Consider the following 12718-nt stretch of genomic DNA (forward strand, 5'->3'; position numbering starts at 1 on the left):
TCTTTAAGAAATATTCACTGAGTGATAACTATATGCCAGACTCTGATCCAAGTTCTGCAAATAGAACAATGAATTAAACAGACAATAGGCTCTGTCTGTGTGTTTACATGGGGAGACAAAAAATAAATGAGCAAAATGCATAGTAATGAGAAGAATTCGAACGTACAGAAAGGGAGGGTGTAAAATGTGGGTACGGGGTGGGCATTTTAGATGGGCATGCCAAAATAACCCTCTCTGAGAAGATGCCTTTAAATTCAAGGCCTGAAGGAAGTGGAAAGTGAGTCCTGAAGATTTCCAATGGGAACTTGTTCCTGGCAAAGTGACTGGCAGATGTAAAATTCCTGAGGCAGGCAGGAACCGGCCTGGCATCTTCACGAAACAGCAAGGAACCAAGGAGGCCGAGGTGGCAGAAACAGAGAGGGAGGAGAGAGTAAACAAAGAAGAGGCTGAGTCATACAGGCTGTGTCTCTCCAGTGCAGAGAGGGTCTAACTGATTTCCCTTAGGTCTCTGATCACATAAAGGGACCATCCTAAGACATCAAACATCAAAGTAGCCCTTACAACAATTTTTTAGGAAGAAAGCTATTAGAGTAGGAGTCTTTGCAAAAGAAGATTCAATTAAATAGTGACTTTTCATACTGCATTGTTCCTCTTTTTCCCCTTTGTTTCCCTTCACCAGCAGTTTCCCAGCCAGTGGCTATCATTTTATTTATTCCTTGTCTGTCTTCCCTAGGAGAAATCAGCAATGGTGATTTGAACAGGCCAGACAAAATCCGTGATAGCTCAGGAGTGACTTCCTTTTGAGGCCAACTCGTTTCTAAAAAGCCCTGAATGAATAATCTGGCCAAGCTCTGTTCTTAGCAGCTTACCTGAGGTTTTCACCACCCTCTGAAATTTCATGCAGCAGCTTCTTGGGAAGGGACAGCACAAACTCTTTTAAGTGACATAGTTCCAGCACCTCCCATAGCTCGCCATCAGAATACTTGTCGAGGGGGTCCAGGTTCATTTGAAGGGTTCCAGAAAATAAAACAGGGTCCTAGAGAATAAAATAGTCACCAGTAATCTTACTGTCACATGAGGCATGTGTACATTAAATAAGGAAAAAACAAAATGATCAAAACTAAATAGTTATCAAATTCATTTTATATTGAACCCAAAAGCAGAAGAAAATCAGAATAAGTTGCAAGTTAGATTAAATCATTATAAGCTTCCTGATTCTTTCTCGTCCTCTTATTAATAATGTCTTGATCACAACCATGATAATAATGATGATGGTAGCTGCCCTTTAGTCAGGGATATAATATAATACAGAAAAGAACTGAATAAATGTAATCTATACTATGTATATAATATTATCTATTAGCCCACCAATCCAGAAAGATAGAAGTAAATATCCTCATTTGACGGACAGTGAACTGGAGGTTTTAAAAAGCTCTCATCCAAGGACACACAGAAGGTAAGTGCTCAAGTAGAATTCAAAGACGACAAGTCCACGCTCTTTCCAATACACTGACATGTCTAGTGAAACTGTATTTTACTACACCTGTTTTGATTTATAAGAGGGGAATGACTGTTTCTTTTCTCCAGTCAATTTTATCCCTGTCAGAATTTCAGATTTTACTCAAATTTGTTTTGAAGTAAATTCATGAATGTAAGTATGTGTTTAAACAGTATGACAAAGAGATGATAGTATTTTAAGATATTTTTAAAGAATAATATAAAGATATTTCATAAATGCTCAGCTTAAATCTCTCAAACACAACTGAATAAAGTCATCTTTGACTGCAGAGGCATATTATTGAGCCAATTTGCATACTTGTTAATGATCAAGTTCCTATGATGCCACAGATGGAAAAATCAAAGGACTTGAAAAAAGATCTAACTGAATTATTGTTCTTTTCATTTTTTCAATATTTCTAAACCTCAAGTCAAAAGAATCAAAATCCTACATTCAAATTACCAACTAAGCAAAAGCCTCAGTAATTGTTTTTTTCTTCCAAAAAATACCAGTGTGTTTCAGCCTGATCTCTACATTTGAATTTTATTTGTATTTACTATTATGAAGGAAACTTGCAAAGCAACATAGCAGTTTTTCAAATAGATAAATGCACATAGGGAGAACACTTCAGATTTAGAGTGTTTAATAGGATTTAATTACATAGTTATTTTTCATAATACATTTAAAATAATTTGGCTCCCCAAAATGAATGTGTATGCTTGAAAGGAATATATTAAAAAAAAAATTAAAACAAAAACAAAATAAAATAGAACAAAAGATGAAGTTTCCCTAGAGGGAGTTAAGAAAGACTAACGACAAAACAGTCTTTACCTGTGGAATAATATTAAGTTTGCCACGAAGGTCATGAAGCCCAATTGTAGATATGTCAATTCCATCAATAATAATTTTGCCTCCTGATCCTTCTACAATTCTAAATAGGCAATTTGATAGTGTTGATTTGCCTGCTCCAGTTCGTCCCACAATTCCAATCTATAATGAAATTATCATAAACAGTTTACATTGTACTTTTTGTAAGGGAAGGGGACCTTGGTACTGACAACAAATACATTACGTGTCGGGTCAGTAGAATCTAATTTTGCCAACCAGAAAAACATTGACTGTCATGGAAGACTTAACGTGACATGCAAGGATGAGTCTTTATCCAGACACTCCTTACTCACTGGAAAGGCTTGGGCTAATATGTGTGTTTCCTCCAGTTTTGTTTTTTTTTTTTTAATTTTTATTTATTTATTTATTTATTGGCTGCATTGCATCTTCGTTGCTGCGTGCAGGCTTTCTCTAGTTGTGGCGAGCGGGGTCTACCCTTCCTTGCGGTGCACGGGCTTCTCATTGCGGTGGCTTCTCTTGTTGAAGAGCATGTGCTCTAGGCGCACATGTTTCAGTAGTTGTGGCACGCAGGCTCAGTAGCTGTGGCTTGCAGGCTCTAAAGTGCAGGCTCAGTAGTTGTGGCGCACGAGCTTAGTTGCTCTGCGGCATGTGGCATCTTCCCAGACCAGGGCTCGAATTCGTGTCCCCTGCATTGGCAGGCGGATTCCTAACGACTGTGCCACCAGGGAAGTCCCTTTCCTCCAGTTTTGAGTAATTTACTTACCACCTAACTAGAGCACATTAGCAGCCCCAGGAAGAGTAGATCATCCCTGAACCATCCCTAAACTAGCCATTAAGGGTGTGGTTTAAAGAGAGACTGATAATGGGGTTGTTTTCCTGAGACTTTCAAAATGAAGCTTCTTTACCATCCCTCCCCCAAAACAAATGAGTAAACAAACAGGGGACTGGAACCCTTTGCTTAGATAGGCTAAAAAATCTAAAGGAATGCCTGCAAATTTCCTTGGTGTATCAAAACAACTACTGCATCAAAACCACTAAGGGCGGTCACAGATAATGTCGGAGTATTTTGGACTCTTGGACAAAATAATCAGCTTGTCATAAACATCCAGTGATTGCGTGTGTTCCTTTGGCCATGAGAACTAAAGCAATCTCTTTTGGGTGCTGATTTATGTCTTGGTGTTAGTAGAACATTGGGCAGAGAGAAGATTATGGTGGCTGGTTTACCCTAATTGAAGATCTTAAATCTTAAATGTGACATATTATTATACATCAGAAAAACCAGGAGTGTGTTGAATTCATTAGAAGAATTAAAATTCCACAATGATTTCATTTGTTCCAAAAATATTTTTGTCCTTGATGTCACTGCAGTGGACCTGGTTTAGAGGGTTAGAAAAGGAGGTGTTTGGAGATACCAAAGGCAGGTTTCTGAAAAAGGGAAAATGGAACATTGCTGTTAATTTAAATGATTTTTTAGTTTTCCTGATTTGAAAAATATCAATCTGATTAGGCAGGATAATAATATGTTTTCATAAAACATTTTGAAAAATGTGGGAAAAATATAGAAGCAAAAATCATCTAAAATCCCATCACCTAGAGAGAATCAGTGTTTATGCTTTGTAACTGTTCTAGGATTCTTGCTAATGTGTATATGTTTGCTTGTTTAAAACACAAAAATGATATACTATCAATAGTTTTGTATATAGTTTTTATCAACTAAATTACATCTCAAGCATTTTCCCATTTCACTAATGGTCTTGGAAAACATGATGTCACTGACTATACAGATATTCTCTCTGATGTATTTACTGTATAGGTAACTATATATTATCTTACTGTCTTATTGTTGTACTTCACTTACTAGAGGGTGTAAAAATAAAGTATACTAATACTGGGTATATAGCCAAAGGAAATGAAATTAGTATGATGAAGGGGAATCTGCACTCCCAAGTTCATTGCAACATTATTCACAGTAGCCAAGATATGGAACCAACCTAAGTGTATGCCATGCATGAATGGATAAAGAAAAAAAATATGTATATAAACATATATATAATCCTGCATAAAAATGAAGAAAATCCTGTGATTTCTGGTAACATGGTGAACCTTGAGGACATTATGCTAAGTAAAAGAAGCCAGACAGAGAAAAATATTGTATGATCTCACTTAAATGTGGAATCTAAAAACGTCAAAATGTCAAACAAAAGGTTACCAGGGATTGAAGGGTGGGGAAAATGGGAAGATGTTTGTCAAAGGGTACAAACTTTCAGTTATAAGGCAAATAAATTCTAGGTATCTAATGCACAGCATGGTGACTATAATTAGTAATACTGAAATTTGCTAAGAGAGTAGATCTTAAGTGTTCTTAAGGTTATGATAATCATTTCACAATATATGTATATCAAACTATCACACTGTACACCCTAAAAAATACAATTTTTATTTGTTAATTTTACCTCAATAAAGCTAAAAAATAGTAAAGTCATGTTTCACAATAGATTATGAACAGCTTAAAATATATATTTTTGTTGATAGAGGAAAAGCTTATTCTGTACAAACCAACCATGTCTTTATTACTTTTATATGAAATTTGAACAAATGACCATCTTATATTCAATATCACAGTATACTTTGGCCTTAACAATAAATATATTCAGATGAAAGGTAAAGTGAGACTTATGAAATATATATGGTACCTTCTCTTCCCCATGACTCTGGAAAGTGATATCTTGTAATGCTAAACCAAGATCATCTCGGTATCGAGCCTGATAATTAACAAATTCCACTATCCCTTTATTGGGCCATTGTGACGGAGGCCTTTTAGACATTATCCAGGGTGCCTTAAAACAAAGAAATATTTTTTAAACTATAATTATAATAAAAATATCTCCTCCCAATAAAAATAATTCTCATGCATATAAAAAAAGGTGATAAAACAAAAGTGATGAAAGATGTTTGTAAACATTATGAGTTTTCTGAAAACACTTTTAAAAAATACCAAAATCTTAGAAATAAATTTTTACACATAAAGAGGCTTCCCATCTTCTATTAAATTATTAAGAAAAATCTAAAACCTTATAAAGGAGCTGAAGGTAACCTGAAATTTTTAGCTGAGAGGAGGACAGTTTGTCATTTATTCATTTCCCAAATACTGAGTGTTTACTGTGCCAGTTAATGCTTTGGTTGTTGGTGATTTAGCAGTGAGAAAAACAAATAATTCTTGCCCTTACGGAGCATGCATGCTGGTGAGGAGAGACAAAAAGCACCATATAGCCTATGCAGAATGTTAGTTGATGATAAAACTTTGGAAATCAGGAAATAGGCAGGGTTGGTGTAATTTTAAACAGGGAGGTTAGAAAAGGCTTAACTGGACATGGTCAGGAAACAAATCATGTGGATATCAGAGGAAACCCTTTCCAGGTAAAGGAGACTAACTACATATGCTGAGGACCTGAGACTGAGGCCTGGCTCTGGAACACTGGAGGAAAAGCAGGAGGTAGAAGAACACGCAGAAGACTGTGGTGTCCCGCCAGTGAGGTGAAGTGTTTTCATGAAAGGGAGCGATCACAAGTGTCAAATGATAGGCCAGGTAAAGTGAAGACTGAGAGGCTACCATTGGTGATCTTGACTAGGGCAGGCTCAGTGAAGTGGTAGGATTTAAAGCCTGTGTGAAAGATGGTCCAGAAAAGAATGAGAAAAGAGGAATTAGAGAGAGCAAGTACAGGAACTATTCCCAAGAATTCTGCTGTAAAGAGGAGCAGAGAAACGGGGCTATAGAGGAGTAAATAGGGGTCATTTGGACACATTTACTTCTTTCCGCATCAAGAGTTTTTGCAATGGTGTCTGTTACAACTTGCATCAAATTACATAAAGATGATTTTTTTACATGTGTGTGTGCTTGTGTGTGCACACACACATTTTACTGTCCTTTTTTCAAAATGAAAAAAAAAATCATATATTAATAGCAAAAGATTTAGAAAATATAGAAAATGATACAATTTTTATATTAGTCATTACATGGCAATAAGCTGAACAAACTAGATATTGGTAACTGTGATTGTGATCGTGAAGGCAGACTAATCTTTCGTGAAGTGTGTATGAAAAAGGAAGGTAAGACCCAGGGAAGAATCTAGAGGAAGATTCAAAATTTAGGTAGGAGTTGGAGTATGCAGAAAATATTTTAGTATATTTATAGGCTGAAAGGAGTAAAGGGGTTGGGGGGCTGAAATTAGGAATTAGAGAAGGTGGTTAATGGAATAAGACCTGAGAAAAGATATGAAGAGATGTTTCCAAAATACAACTGGAAATTTGTAGGTTTTTATTTGGAGGAGGAACACTTCTTCCTCAGAGTTATGAGCGAGCAAAAGAGGAAAGTTTCACGAAGATTTAGACACCTTTATAAATGGATTGAAGAAGATACAGAAATTCAACATACACCCTTTATCATCTGCCCTGTTAATTCATGGAACTGGGAGACAGAAGTACCCTAGATTAGTAAAATATGTAGATAATGCTAACATTATACTCTGTGTATAGTCTAATTCTTCTCTCTCCCAAATTATAGTTGATTAAAGGGAACAAAGCAGACTGATTTTTTCTCCTTCTCCTTCCCATCCACAGAGATGCTAATGATGAGTAAATGGGACAGAAGGTATAAGCAGTAAAGGCGTAGTTAATTTTGAAATTGGACAATCAGACTGTAAATAATTGTGAGGTGACTGCATTAAGACACTTTTCTCAATGTAAAATCTTTACAAAGTTATAATCATAGGTTGCATATTTTACTTTACATTGGTAGGGGACAGATCACTGTGCCCCTTAAAAACAGGTGCTCATATTTCATTTTTATAACAATACTGAAATGGGATATCTTATAATTTATGAACAGTCCTAATTTACAGTGCTTTTTTTCTACTTTAGTGATTATATAAAATAACGGTGTATTTTACAATAGATTGAATTTTAATTTCGTCGAAATGCAAAATATTACAGCATAAATTTGGAAATGCAGATTTTGTTCAAAATTGATTTTTAAGATGTCAGTTCAAGGTGTATTACAATATCTTAATTCTGCATCCATTTATTAGTTATTTAGAAGTGCTTACCTCTTTATCCATATTTTCATATTCACAAACTCTTTCAATGGAAACTGCATTGGTTTCAATTTCACATGCTTTCCTTACCCAAAAATTGAGAGATTGAGTAATCTGGAGGTGAAAAACCAAGAGCTTAATGAATGAGTATCAGTCTTTTATATACTATTAATAATACTTTATAAAGCTTCATTTTTCAGAATTTTCATATAATTTATTTCTTAGAATTATTTAACAACTTTAGAAGTAAGCATATTTATTCTTAGACACACATATGTGCTCCTTTAAGTTTGTTAAATTCATTAATACCATAAACAATGGTTATCTGTCAGAAGATGGAATGAATATAGTTCAACATATATTAAAGGAGACCATACTTGGTGTAAGAAATGATGAATACCAAGATTGATGGGATATACCTTAAGAAATGTACACCCTAAGTGAGGAAAAAATTTGTACACAATGTTACCTTTGGCATTCTTTACCAAGCTTCCATTAGAAGGAATTTTCTGACTACTCCTGTCTCCTTTTTTACCCCCAAACTCTACTTTCTTCTCACGCAAATTATCCCTAAATATAATTTCCCCAAGGTTGTAACTTCAAATCTAGTTCTGAAAGTCACAAAACTCTCACGATTCAGATTTTTCTTGAGTTTGGTGCTAAACCATTTGATGGCCAACCTGACTGAACTGATGTGGGTCTCCTTAAAGTGTTGATTTAACCCACTTAGGAAGTACATTCACATATTTCACTGCAGAACAAAGAGTTTGATTACAGAGTTCTGCCCCAGGCCCTGCATATATACATACATACATACATACATACATACATATATATGGATATATTTATTTGTGTGTGTGTGTGTGTGTATATATATATATATATATATATGTTAAATGTATTATATTTCCTTTCTAGAAGCCTAAGTTCTGAATTCTGAAATGCAACTGACTTGAGGCTTTTAGATAAGGGACTAAGGGCATGTACCCAAATCACGTAGACCCATCTTTTAAATAATATGGAATTATATTAAGCAGTTTGATATATTTTCTATTTTACTAAGGGGACTTGCACACAGCATACCACTAGCACTTTGCAGTATCATATAAAATAGGGCTTATTAGGGAAAGAATTACAAGCAGAGCATATATTCTCCCCAGAGCTTGCATTATCTCTCTGCTTAGTTTGGGCAAACCAGATGGACAGGCCACGGTAGAGAGGGGCCCTATCCCTGTCATACTTTATAACTCTATAAGGATAGGAGAACAGGAAACTTCTGGGTAATGATTCAACAGCAGGAGTTTCCTGGATCCTCTAGCACTGAGCCTTGGGTATCAGCCTGATTTCTCTGTGAGCTAACTTAGAAATACTGAGCTAGCTCTTTTGCTAGTAGCAAAAGAAAGAAATGAGCCTCCAGGGTAATCCAGATTTGTCTCTCATTACTTAGTTAATACAATCTATAATTCAGACAGGAAAAGGAGAAGAGAGCTTAATTAATTGGATTATAAACATATCATATACCACAAAATCACTATTACTTACATTTAAGGCATAGGATATGGACAAACCAACTATTGCTGAATCCATAGAATTGCCAGCCTGCATAGCAAGCAGTGAAGCGAAGAGCACCATTAAATTGCCAAGAAATTCAAGTCTAACAGACAGCCACCTGTAATAATGGAAAATATTCCTGAACTGAGATGCAAAAGTTTTGGTGCACTTAGTATGAACTCTCCTTTGAAAACTGAAGAAGTAAACATAAAAAGCTGCATTCTCTTTTTTCACACTTACTTAGAACTCAATCAAACAGGATTTTTGCAGTGATGATAGAGTAAAGGATTTCTCTGCATAAAAATACACTTTACTTTTGCAGAACTCTGCTTTGAAACTTAATCAGAATTAAAAATCAAAACAAAAGAACATCAGCTGAAATGATGCATTTATCTTAAAATCCCATTGGAAAATCACTTACCTTTCTGATTACATACACGTTTTTTATATGATAAAATTAGGCACTAAAAGTTAACATGTGCCCAACTATTTAATGTTTTTTTTCTCCTCTGTGTGAAATGTATAGCTTCAAATTCAAAATATTATAGATTATTGTTTGCAAAGAAAATCCATTCTACAAATATAAAATACAACAAAGAGTCACATCTTTACAATTCTAATAGCATCCTGTATAACCTTCAAAAAACGTGGGACCTTATTTTCACGTAAAGTAGCATGTACTATTCATACGGACATAAATAGACACACTTTAACTTAAGTGTATATTAAATACTAGAAATATTTAAGGCTTTAATATTTTTGATGAAATATCATTAAAAACACTTTCTGGGGCTTCCCTGGTGGCGCAGTGGTTGAGAGTCTGCCTGCCGATGCAGGGGACACGGGTTTGTGTCCCGGTCCGGGAAGATCCCACATGCCGTGGAGCAGCTGGGCCCGTGAGCCATGGCCGCTGAGCCTGCGCGTCCGGAGCCTGTGCTCCGCAACGGGAGAGGCCACAACAGTGAGAGGCCCGCGTACCGCAAAAAAAAAAAAAGCAAAAACACTTTTTGTTTAGAAGTTAGTGAACAAAATATCCAAGAAGAGACTAGTCCTGAACAGGGTATGTGAATATGACTTACCTGTTCGAAATCACGTTATTGTAGAAACAGACCAAATTCTCATTCACCACGTCTTTGTTTTGCTGGATGAACCTCTGTTCATGTCCAAATGCCCTGATAGTGGACACCCCAAGGAGAGTCTCGCTAAAGTGGGAAAGGACAGGAGAGCGAGATGCTCCTGCCAGCCGCCGAATCTGCCGAGAGCTTGCCACGTAGTATCTCTAACAGGAAAACAGAAAGAGGCGGTTGGGAAGATGTAGGCAAAATTGCTTCAATAGTTTGAAAATGGCAAGATACTTGTGTAGTGGATACTTGTGTAACTAAAGAGCAGCCCCCAAAAGTTAAGTTCAAGTTCTAACCTCCAGTACCTGTGAATGTGACCTTATTTGGAAATAGGATCTTTGCAGATGTCATTAAGGTTCTTGAGATGAGATCATCCTGGATTTCGGGTGGGCCCTAAATACAATCTGAGTGTCATTATAAAAAGTAGAAAAGGAGAAGACACAGACACAGGGAGAAAGCCATGTGAAGACGAGACTGGAGTGATGGACCTAGGAGTCAAGGAAAATGCCAGGGGTCTCTGACAGCCACCAGAAGCTAGGAGAGAAGCATGCAACAGATGCTCCCTCAGAGCCTCCAGAAGAAGCCAACCCTGCCTACTCCTGGATTTTGGACTTTTGGCCTCCAGAACTGTGAGAGAATAAAATTTCTGTTGTTTTAAGCCACGAAGTTTGTTACAGGAGCCCCAGGAAACGAATGCACCTTTGTAACAGTGAAAAGCCCAAATTCTGGATAGCACCACTAGAACATAATTGGGTTAAAAAATTTCACTTTGATAATGCTCTCAAACACCCATTATTGAGTACCTACTGTGGAAAAAGCTCTATGTTACATGTTGGAAGTGTGGCCAGGTGGTTAACCCATTAAATGAAGGAAGCCAACCAAATGTACAAACAATAATATTTTTGTACCTAAATATAGTTATGGAAAAAATTTTCTTTATTTTTTTCTGCCAAAAAAACCAATGTGGCCACAATTATAATTGACTGCTTCCCCTCTGACTTGGGCTGAGGACAGCTGGGATGGGTGGATCCTTCATCAGCCCCACGTAATTGCTACAAACTGGAAATGAAAATAAAGAGTTTGCTACATCTTGCAATTTTTTTTTCATGAAAATCTTCAGATCTGGAATTTTATGTAAAATTCCTAATTTTAAAAATGTCTTCATTTTGGTAAAAACATTAAGCAAGCTACGCTAAAACATCCCTGACGCTACATGTGGCCTGTCAGCTTACAGTTTACAAGCTCTGCTCTATGCTAAGTGCTCTAGAGAATACAAACGATTACGGCATTCTGAGCCTGCAAGAGGACTTAAGAGATTGTCTCAAAGGTAGTTTCATTAAAGTTCAATGAATTATAGAAGCCCTGGGGTCCTTCCATGAAACTGACCAGAGCATTGAGCTTAAGAACATTTGATTTAGATCAGTGCTTCTCATACTTTAGTAAAAATTACCAGAAGGATTTTAAAAACACAGACTTCTGTGAGAAATTCTTTATTTCCCTCTTATCTATTAGGGTATGATTAGCAAATAAAAATGGTGTGTATTTTGATTGTAAAATGTGATTTTTTAAAAAAGAGATTCTGATTCTATAGGCCCATGGGTCCAGGGACCACACTTTGAGTAGTACTGACCTAAAGCAAACCTCTTATTTTACAGGGAAAAGAAATGAAGCCTGGAAAAGAAAGTGATATACCAAACACAGGAGTCAGGAAAGTAATCTGAGGTTCCTGAATCTTCATTCAGGGCTCACCCTATAAAGTTCCACCTAACAAGACATGGTTTCTAGACTCTTTTCCACTCCCAGACACCCTGTTATAGTGCACCAACCACAAGACTATCACTTGTGATATATTTTGTTGTTTTTGTTTTTTTAAGCAGACACAATTGATCCTCAACACCATTCCTCAATTTCTTGACTTTTTTTTTTTTTTCTAACTATAAGACATAGTGTCTGCCCCAGAGGACTTACAATCACATTGAGGAGACAATTTTTGGTCTAGTAAATAAATAAATGAATAAATAAATAAATAAAATGACAACAAGAACAAAAAAAAAACAGCCTATAATACTAGCAGCATAATAAATCCATAATACCTACATGAGTCATATCTCTTTGCCCTACTTTGGTAGACAATGCTTCTCACAGAAAGTAGAATATAACCTAGGCATGAAGGGTAAGTAAGATCCAGACAGGCAGAGAGAAGAGGGACAACATAGGAAGTAGGAGGAATAATGATAGTACAGGTGCAGAAATGAGCAAATGATTAACATCCTGGTTGGACAAATTAAACTCCAATATGAATTTGAAAACTTAGGTTGAGAAAACATTAAACTACAAGAACTGCATCCTCTTGTATAAAGAACCTCAAAAAACTTTTATATTTAATTTAAATATGTGTTAAGAAATTTTGTTTTTACACTACAACCTCACAGTGACATAATTTTGGAATTCAAACTGGTTGACCACATTTTACAGGCTCAGTGGCCATGGCTCATGGGTCCAGCTGCTCCGCGGCATGTGGGATCTTCCCGGACCGGGGCACGAACCCGTGCCCCCTGCATCGGCAGGCGGACTCTCAACCACTGCGCCACCAGGGAAGCCCCCGGTTG

At 36.4% G+C, this 12718-nt stretch overlaps 1 protein-coding gene across 3 annotated transcripts in view; it reads right to left on the reverse strand.

Moving 5' to 3' along the window:
- LOC111176630 (ATP-binding cassette sub-family C member 1-like) overlaps positions 1-12718 on the reverse strand; it is an 80287-nt gene that overhangs the window by 1587 nt on the left and 65982 nt on the right. For all 3 annotated transcript variants that reach the window (XM_022577441.2, XM_022577359.3, XM_089910385.1), the window contains exons 21-26: positions 10068-10267; positions 8980-9106; positions 7450-7551; positions 5041-5184; positions 2330-2488; positions 870-1036 (exon numbers count right to left, since the gene is read on the reverse strand). In XM_022577441.2, coding sequence (XP_022433149.2) covers positions 870-1036; positions 2330-2488; positions 5041-5184; positions 7450-7551; positions 8980-9106; positions 10068-10267 — 899 coding nt within the window. The remainder of the gene's footprint in view (positions 1-869; positions 1037-2329; positions 2489-5040; positions 5185-7449; positions 7552-8979; positions 9107-10067; positions 10268-12718) is intronic.

Source organism: Delphinapterus leucas, chromosome 4 (assembly GCF_059928025.1).
Source record: "Delphinapterus leucas isolate spDelLeu-1000000601 "Yukka" chromosome 4, BTC_Dleu_Yukka2, whole genome shotgun sequence".
Lineage (NCBI taxonomy): Eukaryota > Metazoa > Chordata > Mammalia > Artiodactyla > Monodontidae > Delphinapterus > Delphinapterus leucas.